We start from the raw sequence: 24,433 nt of genomic DNA on the forward strand, positions 1-24,433 counted from the left end.
GCTGTTTTTTTTTTTTCTTCTTAAGTCCTGATATACAAATAAAAAAATCTGATGATGTTCTGGAGAGCATTTATTGTTTTACATCTTTCTCTTACATCCTACAGATTTTGAAGTTACGACCAAACAAGTCAAGACAGAACTTTACTTTTCATGGCACGCATTCAATAATCGAATTGAATCCAAATGAAAAAACGGCAAAGTTCACAAAATATAATCTCCAGATACCTGTTAGCTTACCACAAGGCATGGGATCATGTAAAAAATAAAATTCCATCATTGCATCATCTGGAACATACATCTTATTTCCCGTTCATTTAACCAAACATAAGGTTTGACTCCTATTTTTCCATGGTTTGTGCCAGACATTAGTAACATCATTGCATCACCTCAGAACACGTAAATTTCACTTCACAAACTCCATCATGGTTTTTAATGGTTCTATTGAACCATTAATTCTCAATCAACTCTATATTGATTGGGAATTCATCTCTTTCCATCCATCCATTTTTTCCGCTTTATCCGGTGTCGGGTCGCGGGGGTAGCAGCTTCAGAAGGGAGGCCCAGACTTCCCTCTCCCCAGCCACTTCTTCCAGCTCCTCCGGGGGAATCCCAAGGCATTCCCAGGCCAGCCGGGAAACATAGTCCCTCCAGCGTGTTCTGGGTCTTTCCCAGGGCCTCCTCCCGTTGGGACGTGCCCGGAACACCTCACTCTAAAGGACAACCCAGACCCCCTGCGGAGAAAACCCATTTCGGCCGCTTGTATCCAACTTGTATTTCTTTCCTGCTAAAGCAAATGTTTTTACCAGGAAATGGTAATTGTTAAACCCCAGAGCCAGTTCATCAAGCTGTGTCATGTAGTAACAGGCCTGCATTTCCCAGCAAACTTTTTGACTTGAGTGAGTAGGACACCAACAGGTGTAGAAACCCCCCCCCGCCGCCTTCCACTTAAAGGGGGGTTTGGTTTAGCACTAGTTAAAAATAATGAGTTTCAGTCCAAAATTACATGATCATATCATTGATGCAGACCTGTTGGCTGTACACCCATAATACGAATCTCTAGTTCTCACGTCCAGAAGCTACTCTAATGGATTGGGCCATTAGGGAACCGTAACTCCTCATTCTGTTCACTAACCCAGAGAACATTTGAGTTTTATGACATGAAGAATTATCCTGCTAGCCATCAAAAATGTTCAGCTGGTACTAAGGGAACCAAAGTGTGCTGAGAAAACAGCCACCACACCATTAACTCCACCATCAGCAGTTTGAACGTTTCATAAAATGAATCCGTGCATTCATGTCAACTGCTACCACTTGAAAATCACAGCTAAAATTTAGTCAATGGGAAACTCAGTGTTCTTTTCTATTCCTTTCCCATTGTGGTTAGCCTGTGTGAATTACAGCCTCAGCTGTTTGTTCCTAGCTTACAGGAGCATCATCAAGTGTAGTTTTCTGCTGCTGGGGCTTATCTGCCTTTAGGTTAATAAAAGACGGCTTTCTCCCAGCCGTAGTTGTAGTAAGTGCTTATTTAAGCTATCGCTTCTCTATTAGCAGATGACATCAAACCTCTGTCTTCAGACCATTGTTTCCAAACACTTTAAATAGTTCGAGTAACAGTCCTAGTATGTCAGTAGTTTCTGACATACTAGGACAACCTGTCTGGCAACAACAACTGCCCCAAAGTTTGATTTGAATCCATTTTCTTTACCCTTTGTAGATGTCCAAAATCTGTGTGATTGGCTGGTTTGACATGTTCAAACCAGCCAATCACACAGTATCAATCAATAAACTGAACAGGTGCACCTAAAAGGGTGGCTGGTAGATATATTTTTAAAAATTGTATTTTTCTTAAGCAGTTTCTGAAAACAACGTAAAAACAATGTAGTGGCAAATGTGTGTATTCTTCAAACTTTGTACACAAGTATTTTGCACAGCATGTTAAACTCTTGCAGACAAACAAGCTTTTGATTATTTGACAAGCCTTTTAGAAAGTAACTTTTGCGTCATTTCCTTTGAGTGCTACAACTTGGGCCTGTGCGTACAAGCGACTCGTACCACACCATTCCTGGTCTCCCTTCAGTTGTAAGTCCATAGAACAATGGTATGTTATAGTTAGGTTGGATCTAATCACTTCACACAACACAGTGGGCTGATTGGGGACAGAAAAATGTCGCCTCTCGCCATAAACACGAGACACCCCAATTGTCCGTTTACGTCCAAGCCTTTGTATTACACCCAGCATTTATACATGAAACTGCAGTTTTAATAAAATTAGGTGTGCGTCAGAAATCCAGTCCATACCAGGATTCTCATTTACATAACGAAGTGTGTCCTGAGTTTTACTAGATGAGGCTTTTCTCCTGCACTGGACAGATGGCCATTGTGTCAGAGGCTTTGTCGCAGCAGTACAGGTAAAAAAACGGCAGGATCCGCTCCGTGAAGGCATCCTCGAACGTGTAAATATGGATCCGAGCTCTCACGTCGTAAAAAGAGATTTGTCCTTCCTCATAGTCCACGTACACACCTACTCTCTTTGGCTTCTGGTCGAGTGAAAGCAGCAGTGGCGGCGACGTTGACACCCGATAGCCCTGGCCTTTCTTCATGGCCAGAGCCCAATAACCCTGGGCTGTGCTCACAGAGATCCTACCTTTTCTTTTGACTGAAGACTTGGCCACGCCTAGGTACCAGTCATCCTTGTCTCCCACCTGGACCTCCCAGTAGTGTCTGCCTGAAGTGAAGCCCTCTCTTCCTAGTGCTATGACCACGGTGTCAAAGCGCTCAGGGTGGTCCGGGAGTTCCTGCCAGGCCCCCAGATGCCTCACCTGGTGCCTGTCCTGAGAGAGCTGGAGCCATGGATTGGCAGTGTCTGGGTCCAGCGTGACGTCCTCTGCAGGCACAAAACATAGGACTCAACTACAGAACGGTTTTCAACTACGCTGTGTTTGGGTTGTTATACATTAAAAAAAAAAGTAAATTTCTGCCAAAAGCATTCAAATTTTGAGATTAATCACAGAAATGTTCTAGAAAAAACTCAGAAATTTCTGAGTTTAAAAAGTCAAAATTTTCAACCATTGTAACATTTCTAATTGAAAATGTTCAACTTTTTAAGCTCAGAAATTTCTTTGAAGATAGAAAGTAAATGTCTGCCAAAAATATCTCAGAAATATTATAGCAAAAAAACAACAAAAAACAATGGCCCTAACACGTTGTAGTTCCAGACGCAAAACTACAAATATTAAACAGAAAAAAAGAGTTATTAATTACCTGAATATTTCTGAATTTTCTTTATCTCTGTAAGAGTCAAAAAAAATTTTTGTTAGCTAAACACCATCTTTAGGACGTGTTTTTACTTTTCTTCTAAACTCGTTTAAAGGAAAATGTAAGAATTCCTACCACTTGAGGACAGCTTGTCAATCATTTCACTTAATGTCGTCTCCAGTTTAGACACAGATCTCCTGATCATCCCAACGCATGTGTCAGTGGGAACACTGGTTTCAAACCAGTCTTTAACAGATGGGGTGGCGCTTAAGGCCGGAAAACTCTGCAGACAAATTACATCATAGATAATTAGCATTTCCAATATGAATTGATGTACATTTAAGATATTTTAATACATTTTCATTGTGTTTTTCACTCCATTTTTACAAAGTGCTACATAAATAAATTTGACATTGACAAAGTCCTTAAGTAATTTTAAACAATCAAGACACACAAAGAACAAAGCGCAGCATTATGGACCACCATCATTTTTAATTAATCAAAACTGTGTGATTGTCAAAAGTTCTGCAATTTGTTTTCTATACGTTTATTTCCGTTCTACCTGAGGTCTTAAGGACAATCTTGAAACTTCTGTTGATATTTACAGTTATCAGGCTTAATTTATGAGAATAGATGAGTGTCATCAGCAAAGTGTTGAAAGTATGTATGTTTCCTCCTAGCCCAAAAGGAAGATTGTATTGATTAAATAGAATTGGACCAAATTTTGAGCCCTGAGGAACTCCATAACTCCCCCTAGTAATGCATGAGAGTGCATTACATGCTACTACAGACAAGAGTGATTCACAAAGACATGAATTAACCAACGTCCTAGTCTTCACACTGTTTATAAATCATCATAAACAGTTTGGTTTGGTACCCCGCTGTGGAGCAGTGAACATCATGTATGATCCATCAGCTATGGCATAAAACAGACATTGTCCGAGGCAATAGCCATATAATTTACCTGGTCAATGATTTGGTTTGTCCTGAATCTGAACTTAAACTTATCAAATCACTACACTCCCAGGTGGCTTAGAGTGGTTTTCTAACAGTTTTCTAAAGGAAAATGTTTTATTTTGGCTAATCCCCCCCCCCTCAGAATGTTGTATTGTTTCCCACCAAATTGGAATTAATAAGAGGAATTGTTGATTTAGCTGTAATGGGCAGGAAGTACACAGCAAAACATCTGATTAACTAACTCGCCTTGCAGCCTACTTATTCTGACAGCTCACCTGCTCACCTTTCCTGTTCATTCAGATTCCCAGTCAGTATGTCATTAGAGCTTATCTGATCTGTTGTGGCCGTGATATGATAAGACTGGAGAGGAGAGCATATGTGACGCACGCCACCGCGAGTTACATCACAGATTCTATTGCGGCTTGATTTGTTTTGACCGTAAAAGGCCAGGCGGGTCGTTTTCCTCTTTAGCTATAATGGATGTGACAGCATTGACCTTTACAAGACAATCACAATAACAACAGAAGGAATGGCAAACAACAAAATTGCATTTCAGTAAACTGTTCCTTGCCTTCAGGAAGTGAATGTGGTCAGTTCTGTTCACATTTTCCAAAGCCGTGTGCCGCGTCTTGAGCTCCGAGATTTCCTGCTCCAGCTCGGTGATGAGGCCCTCAGCCCGCCTCTCCGTCTGCCTCTGCTTCTCCTCGATGACCAGAACCAGCTCGGCCTGAGCCTTCTGGATGGAGCGCACCAGCTCCGAGAAGACCTGCATGCTCTCCTCAATTTCTCTCTGAGCGCTGACCTAAAAGTGCAAATCAAACACAAACAATGAAAGAGTGTTGTGTGCATATTTGTAAAAACACACCATCAACTATCAAATCATTGAAACAATATAGATTGGCACTAAATACAATAGCCAGTATGATGGCTATTGTATCATACTGTCATACACCTCTTGATCTGCGATTGAAGCTAACAAGAGTTCAGTTGAATGTCTCTGTTGCTGTGACTCGCCTTGTTGAGCTCCACAGAGTGCTTGATCTCCTCCACCTTCTTCACTCTGTCTTGGATCATCTGCTGGACGTCTATCTCTGTCTTTTTCAGCAGCGCCTGCATAACATAAGTTCCCACAAACGTAGATGGCAGATGTAGAATTAATACTATTACTAATACTTTACCTGTTTAAGTCCAGTCCTTGAGATGTACACCTTACTACTTTTAGGTGCACCTTTTCTCTAACAAACCTGAGTCAATGGCTCTTTACCAGGCGTCTGCAGATTTGAGTGAATGCCATTGAGGCAATTTAGCTATTTGATTGAGGTGTGTTGGAGCAGGGATGTATCTGAACGTTGCAGGGTGGTAGCTCTCAAGGACTGGATTTGACATCTCCAATGTGACCTACTAAATAGTTTGGTAGTGGCCCTATAATCCTTCCCAGAATGATAGATGGCAACATTTATCTCTGTATTGTCTCCAACTCTGGTCCCCTTAGCACACAGGAGAATTTTGATACAATAGAGTATAAATGATCATAAACAGTCTGGTTTTTTACCAGAGCGGTGGGCACCTAAAACAAAGGGCTAAAGGGTTCTTGGAAGTTAGGTTTTAGAAAAAAAGACAATACTCCAGAACTACGGTCAGAGTGAAAGACTAGTTAACATTTTGATGTGTAATGACGGCACCTGACGAAATGTAATGTTTGCTAGTTTTCTCAATTGAGTGTGTGTAAACTTGATTGAGGTATTGTAGCCTTGCAGTAAGATGATTGTAGGTTTTAACCCCAGCCTATGGGGTTTTTAGGCTTTTTCTCCCCATGCATGAGTAGGTTCTTTCGGCTTCCTACCACAGTCTAAAAACATAATCGTTAGCTATGAGTGTGTATGCGTGTGTGTTTGCATAGTTGTTGCCTCTGTGTCTTTGTGTAGGCTTGTGATCGACTGATAAGCAGGTACAGACTATTAATGCAGAGACATTTTTGGGTGTCAGTCGGTGTTTCTCACCTTCTTCTCAGTCCATTCTCTCTCCACGGGGACGGTGTAATGTGCCCTGTGGTCTGTCTCTGTGCAGAGGACACACACACAGGTCTGGTCTTTCTTGCAGAAGAGCTCCAGCAGCCGCTCGTGCTTGGGACACATCCTGTCCTCCATGTTGGCCACCGGTTCTATCAGCTTGTGCTTGGTGAACCTGGTGGAGTGAGACTTGAGGTGCTCGTCGCAGTAAGAGGTCAGGCACACGAGGCAGGATTTGACGGCTTTGGGGCGGCCCTCGCCCAAGCAAACATCGCAGAGGACTTCCTCCCACAGTAGAGGAGGGGTCAGGGATATTGGGGAAGTTTGAGGAAGTGCAGGGGAAGTTGGTTCAGGTGAAGGTGGAGGTGATGTTTCTTGTGGCAGAGCTTGAGCTGAGTCTTGAGGTGATGGTGGAGGAGAGGTTTTAGATGGCAAAACTGGAGGGATTAATGGCGGTAGCTCCTCCCCTTGACTCTCCTTCACTTCCTGCTTCTTTTTCTTCTCTTCTTGCTTTTGTTTCAGCTCCTCCATAAGGTTCTGCATCTGACCTTTCTCCAGAAGCCTCTCCTCGTCCTCCTTCATCTTTCTCTCCATTGTCCACTTCTTGGTCTTACCTGTGCTTTCTTCCCCACTTCCCTTCACTTCAGTGCTCTTGACTCTTATCTGCTTGAACTGCTCTGCAATCTCCCTCAGCACCGTGTTCACGCTGATGTCGGGCCTTTTGTGGAAGGACTTCTTGCACATGGGACACTGATACAGAGGGCTGGTTTTCCAGTATCCCAGGATACAGGTCTGGCAGAAGTTGTGCCCGCAGGGGATGGACACGGGGTTGGTGAAGACGTCCAGACAGATGGAGCAGTGAACCTGCTCTTCAGACAGGTTCCCAGTGGCAGCCATTCCTACACGGCGGAGAGGCAGGGTCATTTTCAGCGAAAGCAACCAGCCTTTGAATTGGGCACCAGACCTGCTGTGATATTGAGGTTTCTAGAGTTAGATGGCTTTTAATTTCTTCGGAGTCATATGCATGCACAGTAATGGAACAAAATGTCAACTTCTTAAAGTTCTGAAGACAGATTATATAGTTTTACTGATTTCCTCTTAATTTGAGGTTGTTGTTTTTTTTACTTTGAATTTTTTCACCTGATTTTGATGATCGCCCCTCTAAATGTCAGTACAACCAAATAAATAAATAAAAAAAAGAAAAAGTACATTAAACTACACAAACAAGACATGGAAAATGAGTGATCTGGAGTCGTTATGTTAGCTAAATATTTTGCTATTTTACAACTAAACTAAACTGATACAAATAAAATGCATAGTTGTATCAAATTTACTGGACAAAAAAAACCAACAAATTGGAACAAAAATCTGAAAATTAGTTGTACTACATGAAATTTAATTTTTATTCATTAATGCATTTGTCAGTTTCAAGTTATTTCACTAACCATTGAGGGTTTTCCCTTATCAGTGGGAGGTACCAATAATTTTGTCCATGTGTAATTTGGAACCCCTATTTGTGTCCGTATGTTTCTGTAACGCCTCTGGGAGGCGTTACAGAAACATACGGACCAGAACCACCAGGCACCGGAACAGCTTCTTCCCCACAGCTGTTACGCTTTTGAACGCCTCCTGACATAAAACATAAACTATAAGGACTGTACTCCCCTATCCTCTCGTACAACAATAACACATGGACTATCCTCCCACACACACACACACACATCACGGACTGTTTTCTTCACACACACATACAACCTGTAAATTTTATCTGCCGTTATTTATCTTGTATTATATTATATACATATATAATCCATTCCCTAACATTCTTGTATATTCTGCATAATCTGTATAATCTGTGCATATAGCTCCCATATTTATATTTATACACAATATCTACAGTATATCTCTTTGCTACAACCCCTTATAGTCCATACATACATAGTCTTGTACATCTGTAAATAAATATTTATATCTCGTAGAGCACTTCTGGATAGATGCAAACTACATCTCATTGCACTACAGTGCAATGACAATAAAGTTGAATTCTATTCTATTCTATTCTATTCTATGTTGTTTAGTCCTTTCCCACTTCCATTTCATGCCTTTGAAAGTTTATTTCCTTTGATAAAAAATGAACAATTTGTAAATGTAGACTTCCTATTTTCAAGATATTGGGTTTGACACCGTATGAAATGTCAAACCAAACTAATGCAGTTACATAACCCAATTTTCTTGAAGCAGATTATTATCTTTTTTTTTTTAAATGATCAACTTCCAAAACAGCCACAATATCCATTTAAGAACGAAAACAAGGTCGGTACGAAATGTCCCGTAGTAGACGGCTCATACCTGAAAAAGTCAAGAAGATAAAAAGAGTGGAAGAGTATGAAATGACAAAATTACCAGAACTTTGTAAAGCTCTAACTTGAAAAATGGAAATATTAGTCTTTTTTAAATAACGGAGAAAAATAGCAAAATCTGCAACTGAAAACAACCAAACATGTTAAAACACAAAGTATGTTTGGAAGTTGCTAAAACAATTTTGACTCCGAAAGAAACTTAAAAGAAGTACTGTATGTGTCTTTTGTTTAAATTTTGGTAAGCTGATCCAGTTAGCCTTTTTTCAACCGATAACTTTCACAGTCAGTCATTTTGAAGGAGAGAAGAAAATCTATAAAAGTGAGGATTGCTTGTGTTTAACAATATAAAACTCCATCCTCCTCAGTTGGACAATAGTTTCTGTAACGTATTTCTCATATGCTTTAAATGTAATGATTTATTATCGTTATCCATGCAGACTAAAAACTCCTGTGCTCTTTGCAAGTTTTCTTTGCAGTGATAGTTTTGTACTTTCTTTTTTATTTCCGGTTTTACTGAATTTGAACTGTGACGCACCATCCTTTGAGGTCTGGTAAACTGTCCTACTTATGCCAGAGAGACCTGAATAAGTGTGTTTGCCTTTCAGATGCTAATGGCTCCTGGCTAAAGGCCTCGACATTCATGACAGGACAGACATTTTTCCAAAAATATTCTCTCAGCATATGAACTTGGCTGGCATGACCTACATTCTACATCTGTGTTAATTTTGTAATTACCCACCGTTTTCCTGCGGTCAGATCACTTTCATGGATTTTATGAGTCAGCAGTAAAACGGATTAAAAGACAAACCGAAAGTAATTTTGTCATATCACAGCTTTTCAGACCCCACTCACTAGTTTGCTAAAATAACTTAATCCAGCAACTTCCCTCTGAAAAATAGGCGCTAAATATGTTTAATTTCAGAAAATCAGAAAACTAAACACTGAATCTGTACCACAGACACTTACCAAGGAGCAGCTGCCTTAAGACTCCGCTGTGCGCTGATATCTGAGACCAGCTTTGACCACTGCCACCTCCAGCTCCCCCAGCACTGACCCGCGACACAGACCCGAAAATAACCCCCCCTCCCATCGCTTTCTTTCACCCTAGATACAGATTTAAGCCTCCTGGCAATGGCCTGGCCTCGGGAGGAACTAGCTGTCCTGTATACAACTCTAACCTGACTCAGACACAGAGGCTACATAATAATGATTAAAAAAAAAATACTCGAGTCAGTCTTTGTATTCATTTGAAGTATTTATTAGGACCAGTTTGACTAAAACCACATGAAAACATGGAAGTTGAAGCTTGTTTTATTAAAATTACTTTGTAAAATTTGTTTAATTTAATTAGATTCAGGTTTCAATTGTTGAAAATACATGAGAACAGGTTAACCAGCTTAGCATATTTAGAGATGTTAGCATAGAGAGTGGTGTCTGTCATAAGTTAAAGGTTGTTTTTGTAATTATAGTTTTGTCATTTAAATTAATACAAAGTACCTTACAATTTCCATTTTATTAATTTAGGACTCTTAGTAGAGAGAAAAACCTGTTAATATGCCTCTTCCTAAGCCAATTTTAAACCAATATTTCATCATTTAACATGGGGAGCATTTCTATAGGGTATAATACAATTTCAACTCTAAAACTTCCTTTTGTATGTACCTAGGTTATCCTTGTCTGAGGATAGAATCTCATCACTGTCAAAATCTCAAAAGAGCAAAAAAAAAAAACTTTACAAATTTACCTTCACTGGAGCTGAATTTGTAAAGTTTTAAGTCATGACCCCAGTCCAAACACGTTCTTTTCATTTTTCTATTTCATAAAGCCATTAGGGCATGCAGAGATGATCTGTGAACATGGATGTTTGGATAAAAATCTAAACATAGGAGTGAATGGAATGACAAACGTAAAAGCCAAGATCCCATGACTCATGTCAAGAAAGTCCCTTATCAGAGCATTGATCTAGTACGCCATCTACTGGTGATACACTGAACCACATGGGGGTGGACGCTGAGGAATTTTATAGTCTTTCCATTGTAAGCTGGATGAGTTTGCTGTTGTACCAATCTCAGAATAAGGAAAAATACGTATTTCCCTTTTTAATTCAGAAGTAATCTTTATTTGAAAATTACAGAAAGAAGGTACAAAAAGAATCTGACATAAAATTACAGAACACCCAAACCCATAAAACAACCACAGCCCAACAGTTCTCTCAAATATGTGCAATAATATATTTGCTTCCTTCATTAAGCCCCTGAAAGGAATTTAATATACAGAGTCTCTTATGATGATGCATAGCTATGTTACATGAAGATGGGGTGGGGGCAGGATTATATAACCCCACAGCATGTGTGACATTGTTTTAATGATGTTTGATGTCAGTGTTGATATTCCTTTTGGAATTATGGTCAAAATATTGAAGTTTTTTACTAAGCAATAATACATTCTTTCAAAAGGTTTTAGGAGGTTTTAATAAGACCTGAATGTTTTCCTTTGTAAAACAAAACCAAATAAACTTCACCTTACAGCCCTGCTCCTTGGTCCAGACATGCAGACAATAAGAGATGCTTATTACTCATGGACAATGACTTTCAGTTGGCAGAAATGATTCCAGCTCCTTACTAATACAATCTTTTAGCAATCTTGCAACCTACTTTTATTTCTGCTCATCCTTTCATGGGACTTTTCATTGATTGTAGTATAATGTTTAAGTTTTTTGCTGGTTTTGGTGTGCCAATGAGATCCTCTGATAAACTCTGATTTTAGCTAAAGGATGCAGATAAACTTTCAGCTGAACTTTTGCTGCGTTGGAACAGTAGCCCCAGATTTTCTTCTAATGGATTTTTTATTTTTAGTTTTAGCTGATCAGAATAAATGTCACATTAAAGATGGCGTTGTTTGTTAATATTAAAAAAATCTGTTAGTTTAAAGTGTCTGAACACATTTTTTCCTTCAGCGGAGTAGTGACGATTCCAGGGTGGCAGGAGCTCGATTTGCCTTTGTCCACCGAGTTGGACGTGAAGTGCTTTGCGAACAAGTGACATCAACGTGAACTCCTCGGAGATGAGACGACTCGTTCCAACAAAAACACCAAGCTCTCGGTCTACCATCCACTCTCTGACCGCTTAAGTATACTTAACTTGTGTTATGATCAGAGGAGAGTTGTTCTTCCCGTCCTGGCTTAGGCAGGGGCTGAAGATCGGGTACACGCTGTCGTTGAACTTCTCCGTGAAAGTGTAGAGGTGCTGGCGTGCCGTCACGTCGTAGAAAGAAAGCTGGCCGGCCTCGTAATCCAAGAAAAGTCCTACTTTGCTGGGAAGGGACATCAGCGCCAGCGGCACGCGAGTCTCGGCGAGCGCCTTCACCTCCCCGTTCTTCAGCCACAGGCACCAGTAGCCGCCCTCAGGGTTCAGCTTGATTTCGCCCTTGCGGCGAGCCGTAGCGCGCGCCACACCGAGCGTCCAGGCCGTCTTGCGCCCGACTTCCACCTCCCAGTAGTGGCGGCCGGAGTGGATGCCCTCTCGGGCCAGGACGAAGAGGGCCGGGTTGAAGCGCTTTGGACCCTCTGAGTGGGAAACCTTGTGCTCTTCGTATTTCACCTGCTGACCTTCTTGACTAACGACCAGGTTCTTTTGGGCTGTGGACGTGTCCAAAATAACTTCACCTAAAAAAGGAAAGGATAAAGCAGGGTAAGACTGTGACTGAGCTTTTTCTTTCACAAGTTGCGTTTCCATTAACCCTAAAATTGAGCAAATTGAAATTACGATAATAAATTTGCTTAACACGGCAATTTTGAAAAGAACTCCCATTTTTTGCTAAAAAAGTTTTTGCGCTAGTACGAGGTGATTTTTTTATTTTATTTTTATTTTGGCCAAAGCAAAATAAATGTATTTCACAAAAGTGCAACGGAAACACTTTTTGCATCACACAACTCACATGATCAACAGCTGGACATTACTACTGGCGAAAACTACGTAGGTAACAGGAAGTAGTAGTAGGATGATGATTTGTTTTTGTTTTTTTCAGATAATGTGCAGCTGGCTCCACCATAGCTCTCAAAGTATCAAACAGTTCATGAAAAATTGTGTCAGTCCAACGTGTTGAATCCATACCAAGACAATTGCTTCCTAGAGGCATGGACTCTGTTGAGGTTTTAAATTTTACCCAATCGAAAAACGTTTGTCTCTGATGTATGTACTGTGGCAGTTTGACGCTATCACCAACCGAACGGCTTTGTTCACTACATCCACTGCCTTTGCTAAAATTACAGGCAGTCTTCAATTCTAAAATAGTGGAGAAAATCAATGTCATTGTTCACGACTTCTTCTGCACACTGATTGACCTGGTTGAAATTCTACCGGAGAAATCCACTTCAATGGGAGAAATCCCAGACGGAGCAAAGAAGGGAGATAAAAACTGAACTGAGTAGGAAGGCAATGGCCAGTCAATTAAATGGGCTACATTAAGCTGGATTGAGGTCACATGTGATCAAAAGTGGCTCCATCTTGTGGGCATTCAGGAGAACTGAACACAGGAGTTAAGAACCTCAAGACACATTTGATGTTAAATCATGCAGAAAAAAAAAACACCGAAGGGGGTTACTCACTTGCATAGTTCTGCACCTTCCGGAACTCTGAAAGGAATAAAAAAAAAAAAACAAAGACAAAGTATGAGAGAGAAAATGAGTCAACACGTCATCAAGCAAAACAAGTCGAAGCTAAAGCAGATGGTTCGCGCTCGTGTTAACCATGATGCTCGGGTCTGGAGCTGGAAACGCTCCAGCCATGTGCTGCTGTCACGGCTCCGCTGCAGCATCGACGCACTCTCCATCTGTCCAGTCATCTTGGATGTGTAAAACGCAACGATGAATCACTCTCCTATTCTGGAAAGCGCATTCACTGACCTACATATGCCTGATTTCACATTTGCATAGACCAAGTTGTCTGTATCAGACGAGGGATTATGAGGTTTCTGGGATATTTGCATAGAAACCAAGACGGCAAAGGATGTAAAATCTAAGAGATTTAATGTTGATTCTTTTCTTATTTTGGTTTGTTTAGTTTTCTTTTATCAGGTTTTTCCTAACCTTTTGCATGCATTCATATCTACTTTAACTTGTTCACATTTTGTCACATTACAGTTAAACACTTTCGGGGATTTCATGTGGCAGAAAAACACAAAACTCAACATAATTGTGAAGTAGGAAGAAAAATGTACATAATTTTCAACTATTTTCACAAATAAAAATATGAAAAGCATTTTGTACATTTGTATCAGCTGAAATGATTAATCAGATTAATCATCATCTAATTTAGTCATCGGTTAATCATTAACTAGAGCACACAGACTCAGGAAAAGTGTATTTGCTGAAAAAAAACGACATAATCAGAGCAGTAGTTAAGTCACACTGTGCAAAATATATGTATAAATCTTGCATTTAAGATAAAAAGAAAAATGTGCCTGTAAATATGTTTTACCCAAAACTTCTCAACTTTAGTTTCATCCAGTTCAAATTCATTAAAGGAATGCTATGTCATTGCATTGCATTTTAGACAATTGACTGTGTATATTATTATTTAAAAATGTTATATAATAAAGGTTTGAGGTTAAATTAAGAATCTGTAGAATGTTCCGTCATTTTTTAAATTCGATTAATCATTGAATCGTTTGAATAATTCAAATAATAAATAATAATAAAAAAAATAAACAAATGCTAACATAATTGTTAGTTGCAGCCCTCCTGCAGGCCTTACACAGTTGAAGCCCTGCATTAAGTTCTGAAGAGATGAAAATTAAAATCGGAAAAGAAAGATATCAGTTTGTTGAATTTGTGGCAAAACCAATAAAAGTGCATGATAAATGCCTTTTGTAGCATAAATTTGATCTTTGACGTTTTCTTGAAACGTAACATTAAAATCTCGTCTCTTTGAACTCAATTTTGTGTCTCGTCTTGTGAGTTTCGGGTGTGGTTATACCCCTACTGACTGGCCATCAACTCTAAATAAATAAAACTTTCCTCCACGGGAGTTATGGCCATCTAAAATCAGACGATATGAAGCAGTACTTATGCTAAATTAATGTAATAATTATTGAATAGTGAATAAAAAAACATTCTAAAAGTTTAATTTTCTTTACATATTTTGTAGCATTGTCCCGAACTTTGCAGCGATGCTACAGAGTTCCTAAACTTGGGAAAGTTTGGGAAGCGCAACAGTTTTATATTTGAATAGAAATGAGTTGGTGTTTGAGTTTGCCATGTGAAAACAATCTAAATCATTGCTAAAAATAGAACAAAACAAACTATTTTTTCTTTTTTTTTCATATGACCAGTAGTTTGTATTCATATTTCAAACTCAGTCGACTTCACAGTGGCTCTCTCACCTTTTCCATAAAGCCTCTTAAGCTCGTCCTGGAACTTCTCGATGAGGCCGCTGACAGAGGAGCGGAGCGTCCCCAGGTAGATGTCGGTGTTTATGCTGACCCCCGACCAATCGGTGGGCTCGGGTGAGTGGGACAGCGTGGCCAGGTTCTGTGGAAAATAGAACAGCGAGATGAAATGAAAATTTAATGAGCCTCTGGGGTGAGGTAGGGAGGAGAAGGAAGTCTGCAGTAAAAAAAAAAAACAAGCTGCACTAAAAACGACGACGTGGAGCTTATTTACCGTCCTCTTGATCTTAGGAGCTTAACGGAGGGAAAGAGGCTTGTTTTTTGTGAATTTTACGCTTTACACCTTTGCTTTCCCAGTGTGCACAATATTCCAGGCTGCTAACTTCAAAGACATCTTTTATGTCCGATACAATCCCTGTTTTATTCACATGAAAAGTCTGGGAATAAAGAGGCGAGGGGAGGGCTAACACGCTCTGTCGGTTCATAGAGCTTTTTGATGTTGTGTGTCTGAACTCCTAAAGCAACCACAACTGATTGTCCTCCAGGTAGCTGCCTCTAACGGTAGATTTTCTGGCTGGATAATTTGCACTTGACAAACAATTTTCTTTTTTAATATTTCCAGGGTGTCAGTGCATCCTTAAAAAGTGTCCAATTCATCTGTCTAAAATTGAGGCCTTAAAATGTCTTAAATTAATTTAAAGAAACGTAAGTTAGCCCTTAACATCTTAAACTTTGTCTTTACAGGACTATTTTATGTCATATATTCTTTGTACTTTTTTTCTTACTGGTCTTTCCTGTCAGGCAAAACTTTGAGTCGCACACAGACATCTTCATTGAGTGGCTCTAGATCAGGGGTGTCAAACTCCAGTCCTCAAGGGCCGCTGTCCTGCAGTTTTTAGAAGTGCCACAGGTACAAAACGCTGGAATGAAATGGCTTAATTACCTCCTCCTTGTGTAGATCAGTTCTCCAGAGACTTGCTAATGACCTAATTATTTTATTCAGGTGTGGTGCAGCAGAGGCAAATCTAAAAGTTGCAGGACACCGGCCCTTGAGGACTGGAGTTTGACTCCCCTGCTCTAGATGGTAGAGGCTACCGTTAACTCACTGTTAACATCACCTCCTAGTTTTTGATAGGTATCTAGTTAGATAGTTAGCTACCCAGGTAGATGGTCCTGGTAACTCGCTGCTAGATGGGAAAAATGGCTAATTATAGTTATCTAGCTAAATATCCTTGCTACCTAGGCAGATAAGGCAGTTATTGATGGTTATCTAGACACTTGTTTGTGTCTATCATGGGTAATTCAAATTTATTGCCAGTTGACTGGATGAAATTTGTACATTTCTGTGAAGACAGGTCTTAAATTCCATTCATAATGGTCTTCAAAATTCTTAAATTTGACCTGGTGAAACCTGTAGAAATGCTGAGTTCATCAAAGGAGGCACTAGTTATTTTGTAATTTCCTGGGAAGTCTTGACTACCTGAAGGAAGACCACTTTGTCCTTGGTGTGTGCGTGGGCCTCCAGCTCGTTGCTCCTCCTCCTCAGCTGGCTCAGCTCGTTCTCCAGACTCCTGGCCAGCTCCTGGGCGTGACGCTCCGCCTCCCGCTGCTTGGTGGCGATCAGCTCCACCATCTCAGCCTGACTCTGCTCCACCAGTTTCTGCAGCGTGGCGTACACCTGCCAGCTGTCTTCGAGCTCCTTCTGAGAGCTGGCCTGCAAAAAACATAAATATTGTCTTGCAAGAGATGAAAAAGACCCAGAGGGAGTCAAAATGATGTCGGTGTTTTGGAGGCATGACCTGGGTCTTGAAAGACTTAAGTAGTAGGATATATATTGGTATTAGCCATTTTTCAACATGTCAGTCTCAACTGGGCCAATATTAACAATCAATGTTTTTCTATCTTGATAGTCTTGTTGGGTATCTTGTTGTTCATGATACCCAAGTTGGGGTATCTTTGAGGTTGGTCATGTGGCATTGGATTGGTTATGTGACAGGTATAGTGCTATTGTAGGATTACTAGAGAAACTATTTGCTTTTGTTGGATATTTTTCTTGCCAAAAATAAGTCTCTGTTTTAGTTTCTTACAGTGAAACTGAAAATAGAATTTATGTATTTTTGTCTTTAAAAAAAAAACACCTTTTTTTTTCGCTTTTTAACCAGACGTAACTTTTTCTATGAAAAAAAATGGGAACGAAGCTCTTAGTCTTTGTCATTTTTATGGTAAGTTCCTTAATTTTATTTGTCAGCCAAACAACCAATTTAACAGCCAGGCTTGAGAAGCTTCCAAATTATTATTATTAGTACAGTCATTTCAAATTTTGTCTTCCCAAAAACCCAGTTCATTTCTGGTTTCTCCTGATACATCACATGAGAAAAACTTAAGTCTTCAGAAAAAAATTTGAAGGAAATGTATAGAATTTAAAGTAAAACTTTAAAAATACCAAGAAAATGTTATCTTTTCTACAATTTTTTTTTTCTGCACAGTAAATTTTAATCTGCTGTATCCCTCAGGTTAAAATAAAACCATATAATCATGGTCAAAGTCAGGACTTGAAATGTAGGTCGTATTTCCTGAGTCAGTCACTGAGAGTCTGCCAGTCACCGTTCAACCGGACAGGCGGGTTGTGTTTTCCTCGAGCCCCGACGGAAATCCCAAACAGCTTTCCACTCCCAAACTTCTCTCTATCGGTGTGAATTTCTTGATCCCAGAAACATTTTAATCAAAACAGGTAGGGACTATAAGCAAAATCAATAGCTATTGTTTATGCTTTTATTAAGCAATACCCAAGTGTTTTTAGCTATCCTATTCAGAAAGACCACAAAGAGCAGTTTTTACCCCCATAAGATCCATTCGTCTAAGAGTGGCAAATATACCAGAAAACGTTCTAAACAGAAACAGATACACTCACACACAGCAGGGTGTGTACAGTAAACATAAAGACATTGAGGCTATATTGACCTGTAGTAACTTAACACTAACTGTATTTGACAAAGCAAAACATGAAGCAGAGTTTCAATAAACCTGCAACATGTTCGCTTTCACCTAATCAATACATATAGCTGAAATATGCTGTAAAAAGAAATATGACAATTGTATTTAAAAAATACCATTCTGATAAACGGCTTCCTCTAGTAACATTTGAAAATGGGACACTGAATACATTTTAATGTTTGGCCAATTACATTTTTATCCACGGTTTGGCTTATATGACTGCCTTGTAAAACTGTTCAGGCGTGTGATCCTCCACACCTGTATTTCTTCTCCTAAACAATTGAGTGTTCACAGGTGAAAGCAGCGTGTGAGAATACAAATGGTAAAACCTTTACACTGGTCTCACCGGTTGGACGGCTTCGGACAGGGACTGGAGTCCATGTGAGGGAGAAAAACAAACAAACCGGAGAGAGAGCGCGGACAACGTCGTGAACCGGAATGTCTTTCCTATTCTCTGCCAAAGTGAAGTAAGACCAAAGAATGAAGGGGTCAAACGGGTACCGTGGGGTATTTATCAGCTTGTGGTCAATAGTCCAGCCTTGAACAGGGACGCTTTGGAAGATTAAAAGCACTTCATTATAGACGGGGTAAATATTTAACAGCCACTGGGAACAGGTTGAGGATTGAATCTGATTGGCTGTAAAAAACAAACACAGGTTTATATGAGGCATGGGCCGGCATGAGATTCTCACGTTAGGATAAAAAGAAACAACAGGTAAAAAAGCTCAAATGAAAACACGACATGATTTAACTGTTTTCATAAAAACAAAAAAAAAGTCAAAAATGTTATCTAATGCTGATAGTAAAAATATGGGATAAAGAACTTAATTTAGCATTAGTTTTCAAGTGTTAGACTAGTTTACCTTTTTATTGTTGTAAAGTTTGCCAAAACATGATCTTTGGCAGAAACATTGTTTTGTTCTGTATGACCAAAAATATTTCCAAACTTTGAAACTTGTCTTTCTATGAAGTGATGGAAAACTGTAGCTGTCTTTACCCAGCTGACTAATGGTATATGCAACAGGTGGGGGAGGGGCAGCCCTACGTGTTTCATACTGCAGCTTAAAAGAGAAACTCCAGTGAGCGTGGCCTGTTCTCTGGCATCTTATTAGGAAGACTTTAAACTGTCGGAACTGTGCGACGGTAAATTTTATCAGTAATGAAATTTTAATTTATTAAAGCCTTGGCTTTAGTTCACACAATCCTCAGTACTTGGAAATGTTACTCCAGTTATACAAAAATCCCAGTTCTGGTTACTGTTTACCAGTGGGCACACTTCTGCTATTTGTGGAGCTAATTTTTTGTTTAGCGTTTTTGCTGACTTTGAAAACATTTAGCGCGATTTGCTTCCCCTAAATAAGTTTTTGCTAATAAATTCTAAAGCGCTAATTTTTTTTGGTTACTTTGCAAGCTTTACATTCAATACAAATTCAACATCTGCATTGAAAATTTAGTCATTGAAAACTTGAATTTCTATTATCCTATACCATAGGAATCCAAGATCTTCTATGTTCCAATGGTAAAATATTGGCTTTTATTACACAGTAATCCATGAACATATTCATTGTGCAGTGGACTCACCTTGATGACCTTCATGGATTGCTTGATCTCTTCCAGTTTTTTGGCTCGTTCTTTGATTAAGTTTTTCAACTCTGACCTCTTCTTTCCCAGATTGGTCTGAGAGAGGAAAAACGGAGGATTTTGGTTGTTAAAATCAGTTGTCAACCTGCTAATTGACAGTCGGCCTTTCATGTTAATCTGAGTAAGAAGTTTATATCAGCAGCAATAAGTCACCGCTATCTTATCTTGTCAAATTGGCGTCCTCAGCACTTAGACTGCATACCTTCTGTAACCTCAAGATTATATAACACACCTTCACCTAGAATAGGAGAAAATGGCTACTGCTCACCATCTTTTTCTTAAACTCGTGGTCGACGGAAATGATATCGTGGGATTTGTGCGTGACCTCGGCGCAAGCCTTGCAGATGCATGTGTGGTCGGTGCGGCAGAACACTTCCAGGAGGCGTTCGTGTTTCTTGCAGATCTTTTCCTCCAGGTGGAAGGTGGGTTCAATCAGAAAATGTGAAGTTAGAGTCTTGACCTACATCGCAGAGTTGTGAAAGGAAAAACCTGTTAATGAGTGAACAAAGGTAGTCATGACTACAGGGAGAGGTAGATGTAAAGACGGACCTTCTTGTGATGCCTCAAATGGGCCTCGCAGTAGGATCCAGGGCAGTTCACGCAAGACTTCAGAGCCTTCAGCTTCCTTCCAATGCAGGCATCGCATGGAATGTCGCCGGGCTGGGCGAACTCTCCGGTGTCCTGCGCTGGAGGGCCGCTGTGGCCCGAGTCTGAGCTTATAGTCATTGAGCCCCCTCGCGAGGGGCTTCCAGAGACCACCAGACCCTGGAACTGGGAGGATATTTCGGCCAGGACCCGGTTGACGCTCATCTCTGGTTTTCTGGAGTAGCTCTTCTTGCACATGGGGCACAAGAACTTCTTGCTGTGGTTCCAGTAGCCATGTAGGCAGGCCTTGCAGAAGCTGTGACCGCAAGGTGTAGATACGGGCTCCACAAATATTTCCAGGCATATGGAGCAGGTGAACTGGTCCTCGGTGAGGGCCCGGCCACTCGGAGAGTTGATACCTGGGAACCAGACAGAAGAAATGGAAAGGTTTCAATATTTTCGGGATATTGCTCGTAGCTGAGTAAAGGTCTTTTAAGGGAAAGTGAGAACTATCCCCAATTTGTGTAGAAGTTGGGGCTTTATGTCGTTGATTCCAGACAATTTTTGGGATCTACCAATAAAGGGTGTTTCAAAACGAAGCTTAATGTGTCAAAATTTGTTCCTTACTAAAAATTCCCAAAACTGATCCCGAAGAATGAATGTTGTTTTTGATTTGTCAAAATGAGCCTGTGTAGACGCTGGTGAAGATGTTTTATGTAAAAACATCAACTTTAATGTTAAGTTGACAACAGTTGCCCATAGAAGTTGTGCAGTTTCTACATTGTTGTTTTTACACCTGCAGTTATGATGACTGATAAACACGTCTGGGAGCGACGCTGAAACTGCCCATTAAAAACAACAAAACCAAAAGGCTGAGCCGTCAGTCATGTTGTTATTTTTGTGAATAATCTCTCATCGCTATAACATTTTTTTATTTATTTTAACTGTCAAGAGTTTTGCAAATAGTTATCTCATGAATAGGTTTGTCTCTCTACTCTATGCTAGAAACAAGGTGAGGTTTCTAGCATAGATCTAGCATCCTGTTCTTGGAGAAACCGGTTTCAGCTGGTTCAGAGAGACCCCTCTGCCCCCTTATCTTTAAGTTTCTGTTTTATGACCGACCCCCACCCCGCTTTGAATAAAACCAGGGGGACAAGTTGGAGTTGTCCTGAGGCACCACTGAGACTTTCCCCCTTTGCAAAGGCTGAAGTGATACAACTCTCTGTGTGGTTCTTTATATGTACAGGTTAAAATACCCAACATTGACAACTATAAATTTCAGTTAATTAAGAAATTATAAATTCGTTTTTACTTTTACTGCTTTCTCTCTTTTGGTTCCATGCGAGCATCAATAAATAAGGACACATTTTGAAAATATGATTGAATCCTGTCGCTGTGTCCAGCTTAGTGATTTAAAAATCACACTTCTTTATATTATTTGTATCCTAAGGAGGCCTATTTAAAAATATGCATGTTTGTATTGGCTTTGACTGCAGTGAGGAGCAGTCAAAGCCATCAAATTGCCTAGAAAAATCTGCAAAGAATTTAGAAATACTTTTTGTCTTCAATTTTAGTATCACAATAAATTCCACATAAATACAGTAGAATAAACGGCTAACAAATGCTAAATGTTCTATATCGTTTCACTTCAAACCTGAAACTTATTTTGTGGTGCCAAAACCTAAATTCATGAATTCCAAAGGCCTGAACAGATTGCTTCTTCCTTTAGCTGAATATTTTTGGTGAATTAAAAACAAATAAATTTAGAACTGCTGAAATCTGATGCAGAGTTTAATTTACGTGTACACGACTTTCTAGAAAATGCCATTGTACTCATGTTTTGTTGATTGTGGTTTCAATCTTCACATCTACATGTCAACTCTTCTGGAATATGACAGCAGTGTCTCTTGTTGAAACCAAAAATACCTGTCTGGTCAAAAAGTAATAATTTATGGAATCACATGTTCATATTTCTTCATAGTTGACAACAAGTAGATGTTAGATTATTTTAAATCTTTGTAAAAAAAAAACAATAAATAATGCTTAAAATGAAGAACTATTGACTTCTCTCTCATCTTTTTACAAACTCTCATGTTGTGCTTTAACGTGAAACTTTCCACATTAGCCCTCCAACGATGGATTGCACTAATCGTTCACACGCCGTTGAACATCCTGTCTGAATGTAAATTGCTCAAACCATCCATACCGCACTAGAAATGGGTCATTTTACCTGAACGACCATCCTGGTTTCTGTAGCTGCGAGTCTAAAACACGAACATCTGCACATGTGGGGACAAACGGCTAATGTGAGATGAAGGAAAGAGAAGGAAAGGCCTGGGCTGAGTTTCAGAACAGATTTTGTGACGTGACGTGAATGACGTGTAGCGGAGAATTCATAGTACCCTGGAGTTTTTTAAAAGCCACTCTGTCCCGTGGAGGGTGAGAGACTATCTAAGGAATGCAGACAATCTGGACCTTCTACCCCCACAGCTCCTGCTTTGGCTTCAGGAGAAACACACACTTACAGACAAAACATGTACTGCCGCTCAAACCGCATTATCAAACTGCAAGTCAAATCGAGACACCTCTAAGTCAGAATCTTTTGATTTTCGGGCAAAATAAACAAATACTTATTACTTAACTACCAATAAAATACTTATAAATTTAAAAAAAAAGTTTAGTCAAGGTTTGTGTAATAACTATTGTCTCAAATTTCACATGAAACATAAAAACGACGAGAGCTAAGGAAACATGTATGTCAAAATAGAACTTACTCATGTTTTTTTTATTTCGTCTCTGACGTGGAGCGCTGCGGTCCTTCACTTCCACCAGCCTCCCGTGAATCTAAGAGCAGCAGGTGCAGTCGCTTCCTGAAACCTGACGTTCCCCCTCCCACTTTCAGTGTGGCACACCCAAACTTGTCTGTCTTTTGTTATCATGGCAGAGTAAACACTCAAAGCCCTAAAACCAGACGAGTGGCTTGCGGATTGTTTGACCAGAGCTTAATCTGTGAAGAACCATGACTCTGGAGCATTTCTTTTTACGTCTGCTCAGTGTCTGGTGGGTTTATTGTTTCCCCCTGTTGATTTGTCAAGAAGTAGCGTTTTTTTTTTTTTGTTTGTTTTTTTTCTCCCAAGATGGCGGCGCACACAGTTGCAGCGGCTCATTGCTCTCTCGGTCGGTGCTATGTTTGGCTGCTTGTGTACATGTTGATTTGTGTTCCATGTGTGTGAATTGTGAGACAGTTATTTTTTGTTTTTAAGCATATGCACTGACTGATGGCACCTTTTAAATTTCGTTGTCCTTGTGACAATGACAATAAAGATTTATCTCTATCTCTCTAAAAAAAAATCTCCACTGAATTTGAAAAATTTAAGATTGTATTTGACATGGCAGCCAGGATAACTGACACAGAAATGAGAGGAGCAGTTATAAAACTGGGAACAACATTACAACTAAAGTCTTAGTGTTTTCGCACCCGGTAGACTCGGTTCGATTGGGAACCAAAGTTGCAAAATTAGTTCAAGTTTAAGCAGCTGTGCTTTGCTTTCACACTGCTCTGTGTCAAACCATCCGAACCCTTTGGAAAACCTGTTCCCCCTCCCTCACCTGTGGTGGCGCTGCACCAAGAACCACTGAAGACACAAAAACCTCTGAAGAAGACATTGAGCGCAACTTCCTCCTCCATGAAATGTGAACAGAAATGGAGTGGCATCAAATTTCAGTGGTTGTAGGATTTCTCTTTTGTCTTTGGTTAAAAGACCACAAGCCATTTCTCCCGCCAGCGCTAGACTGTCACGTTTGTTTTGGTTGTATTTACCCAGAATGCCCTGTTCAATTGTCCACTTCCTGTGTTTGGAGTGGTCTCCAGGCCGCTTGGCATTCACATTTGCCCTTGAACCGCACCCTGGGTTTGTAGGCCGACCCGAGTTAGCTCTTTCCATGCACATAGGAGTGCGATTGCTCATTCATACTTCCCCAAACCAATCAAACTTTCTAGGCAAATGAACTAGAGTTCAATAAAACTGGACTAAACAAAGACTGGTGTGAATGATGCATCCTTAAAGTGCCGGACACATTTATTGACTCCCCTGATGAAGATGTGCAACAAAAAACCTGAAACAAATTCATCTTTTAAGGCAGCAGGATTATTTTATGTGGAAAATCTGCTAATTTGAATCATGGTAGAAATAAGTACATTAACCACAATCATAGGCGCTTTTAAACATCCCTGTTAAATAAACT

At 40.0% G+C, this 24,433-nt stretch overlaps 2 protein-coding genes across 5 annotated transcripts; both read right to left on the minus strand.

The window, feature by feature from the left end:
* Window positions 1-52: 52 nt before the first annotated feature.
* LOC116732743 (E3 ubiquitin-protein ligase TRIM39) lies at window positions 53-10,592 on the minus strand. Of its 3 annotated transcripts, none has more exons than XM_032583160.1 (7): window positions 10,326-10,592; window positions 6,213-7,188; window positions 5,227-5,322; window positions 4,784-5,014; window positions 3,391-3,538; window positions 3,262-3,288; window positions 53-2,884 (listed from the first exon to the last, which is right to left on the minus strand). In XM_032583160.1, the coding sequence occupies exons 2-7, from the start codon at window positions 7,143-7,145 to the stop codon at window positions 2,340-2,342; spliced, it is 1,980 nt and encodes a 659-aa protein (XP_032439051.1). In that variant the 5' UTR covers window positions 7,146-7,188; window positions 10,326-10,592; the 3' UTR covers window positions 53-2,339. The 3 variants fall into 3 exon arrangements, with proteins under 3 accessions (XP_032439051.1, XP_032439049.1, XP_032439050.1); XM_032583158.1 differs by lacking the exon at window positions 10,326-10,592 and adding an exon at window positions 9,548-9,686 and having other exon boundaries at window positions 6,213-7,120; XM_032583159.1 differs by lacking the exon at window positions 10,326-10,592 and adding an exon at window positions 9,548-9,629.
* Window positions 10,593-10,677: 85 nt separating this feature from the next.
* On the minus strand, window positions 10,678-23,086 carry btr12 (bloodthirsty-related gene family, member 12). 2 transcript variants are annotated; one of them, XM_032583162.1, is made up of 9 exons: window positions 22,591-22,789; window positions 22,419-22,467; window positions 20,153-20,607; window positions 19,872-20,063; window positions 19,544-19,639; window positions 16,449-16,682; window positions 14,963-15,110; window positions 13,188-13,214; window positions 10,678-12,245 (listed from the first exon to the last, which is right to left on the minus strand). In XM_032583162.1, the coding sequence occupies exons 3-9, from the start codon at window positions 20,444-20,446 to the stop codon at window positions 11,707-11,709; spliced, it is 1,530 nt and encodes a 509-aa protein (XP_032439053.1). In that variant the 5' UTR covers window positions 20,447-20,607; window positions 22,419-22,467; window positions 22,591-22,789; the 3' UTR covers window positions 10,678-11,706. The 2 variants fall into 2 exon arrangements, with proteins under 2 accessions (XP_032439053.1, XP_032439052.1); XM_032583161.1 differs by lacking the exons at window positions 22,419-22,467; window positions 22,591-22,789 and adding an exon at window positions 22,963-23,086.
* Between the last annotated feature and the right edge of the window lie 1,347 nt (window positions 23,087-24,433).

This window comes from Xiphophorus hellerii, chromosome 14 (assembly GCF_003331165.1).
Source record: "Xiphophorus hellerii strain 12219 chromosome 14, Xiphophorus_hellerii-4.1, whole genome shotgun sequence".
Lineage (NCBI taxonomy): Eukaryota > Metazoa > Chordata > Actinopteri > Cyprinodontiformes > Poeciliidae > Xiphophorus > Xiphophorus hellerii.

What these genes read in the sequence shown, in the direction of transcription:
- LOC116732743 (XM_032583158.1), bottom strand. Translation starts at nt 9,671, where the DNA reads ATGGGAGGGGGGGTTATTTTCGGGTCTGTGTCGCGGGTCAGTGCTGGG. An exon ending in GAGAATGGACTGAGAAGAAG is followed by an intron (nt 5,323 to 6,212) that starts GTGAGAAACACC and finishes TATGTTATGCAG; the next exon opens with GCGCTGCTGAAAAAGACAGA. An exon ending in GAAAATTCAGAAATATTCAG is followed by an intron (nt 2,885 to 3,261) that starts GTAATTAATAAC and finishes TTGTGCCTGCAG; the next exon opens with AGGACGTCACGCTGGACCCA.
- btr12 (XM_032583161.1), bottom strand. An exon ending in ACGAGTTTAAGAAAAAGATG is followed by an intron (nt 19,640 to 19,871) that starts GTGAGCAGTAGC and finishes TTCCTCTCTCAG; the next exon opens with ACCAATCTGGGAAAGAAGAG. An exon ending in ACAAAGTGGTCTTCCTTCAG is followed by an intron (nt 15,111 to 16,448) that starts GTAGTCAAGACT and finishes TATTTTCCACAG; the next exon opens with AACCTGGCCACGCTGTCCCA.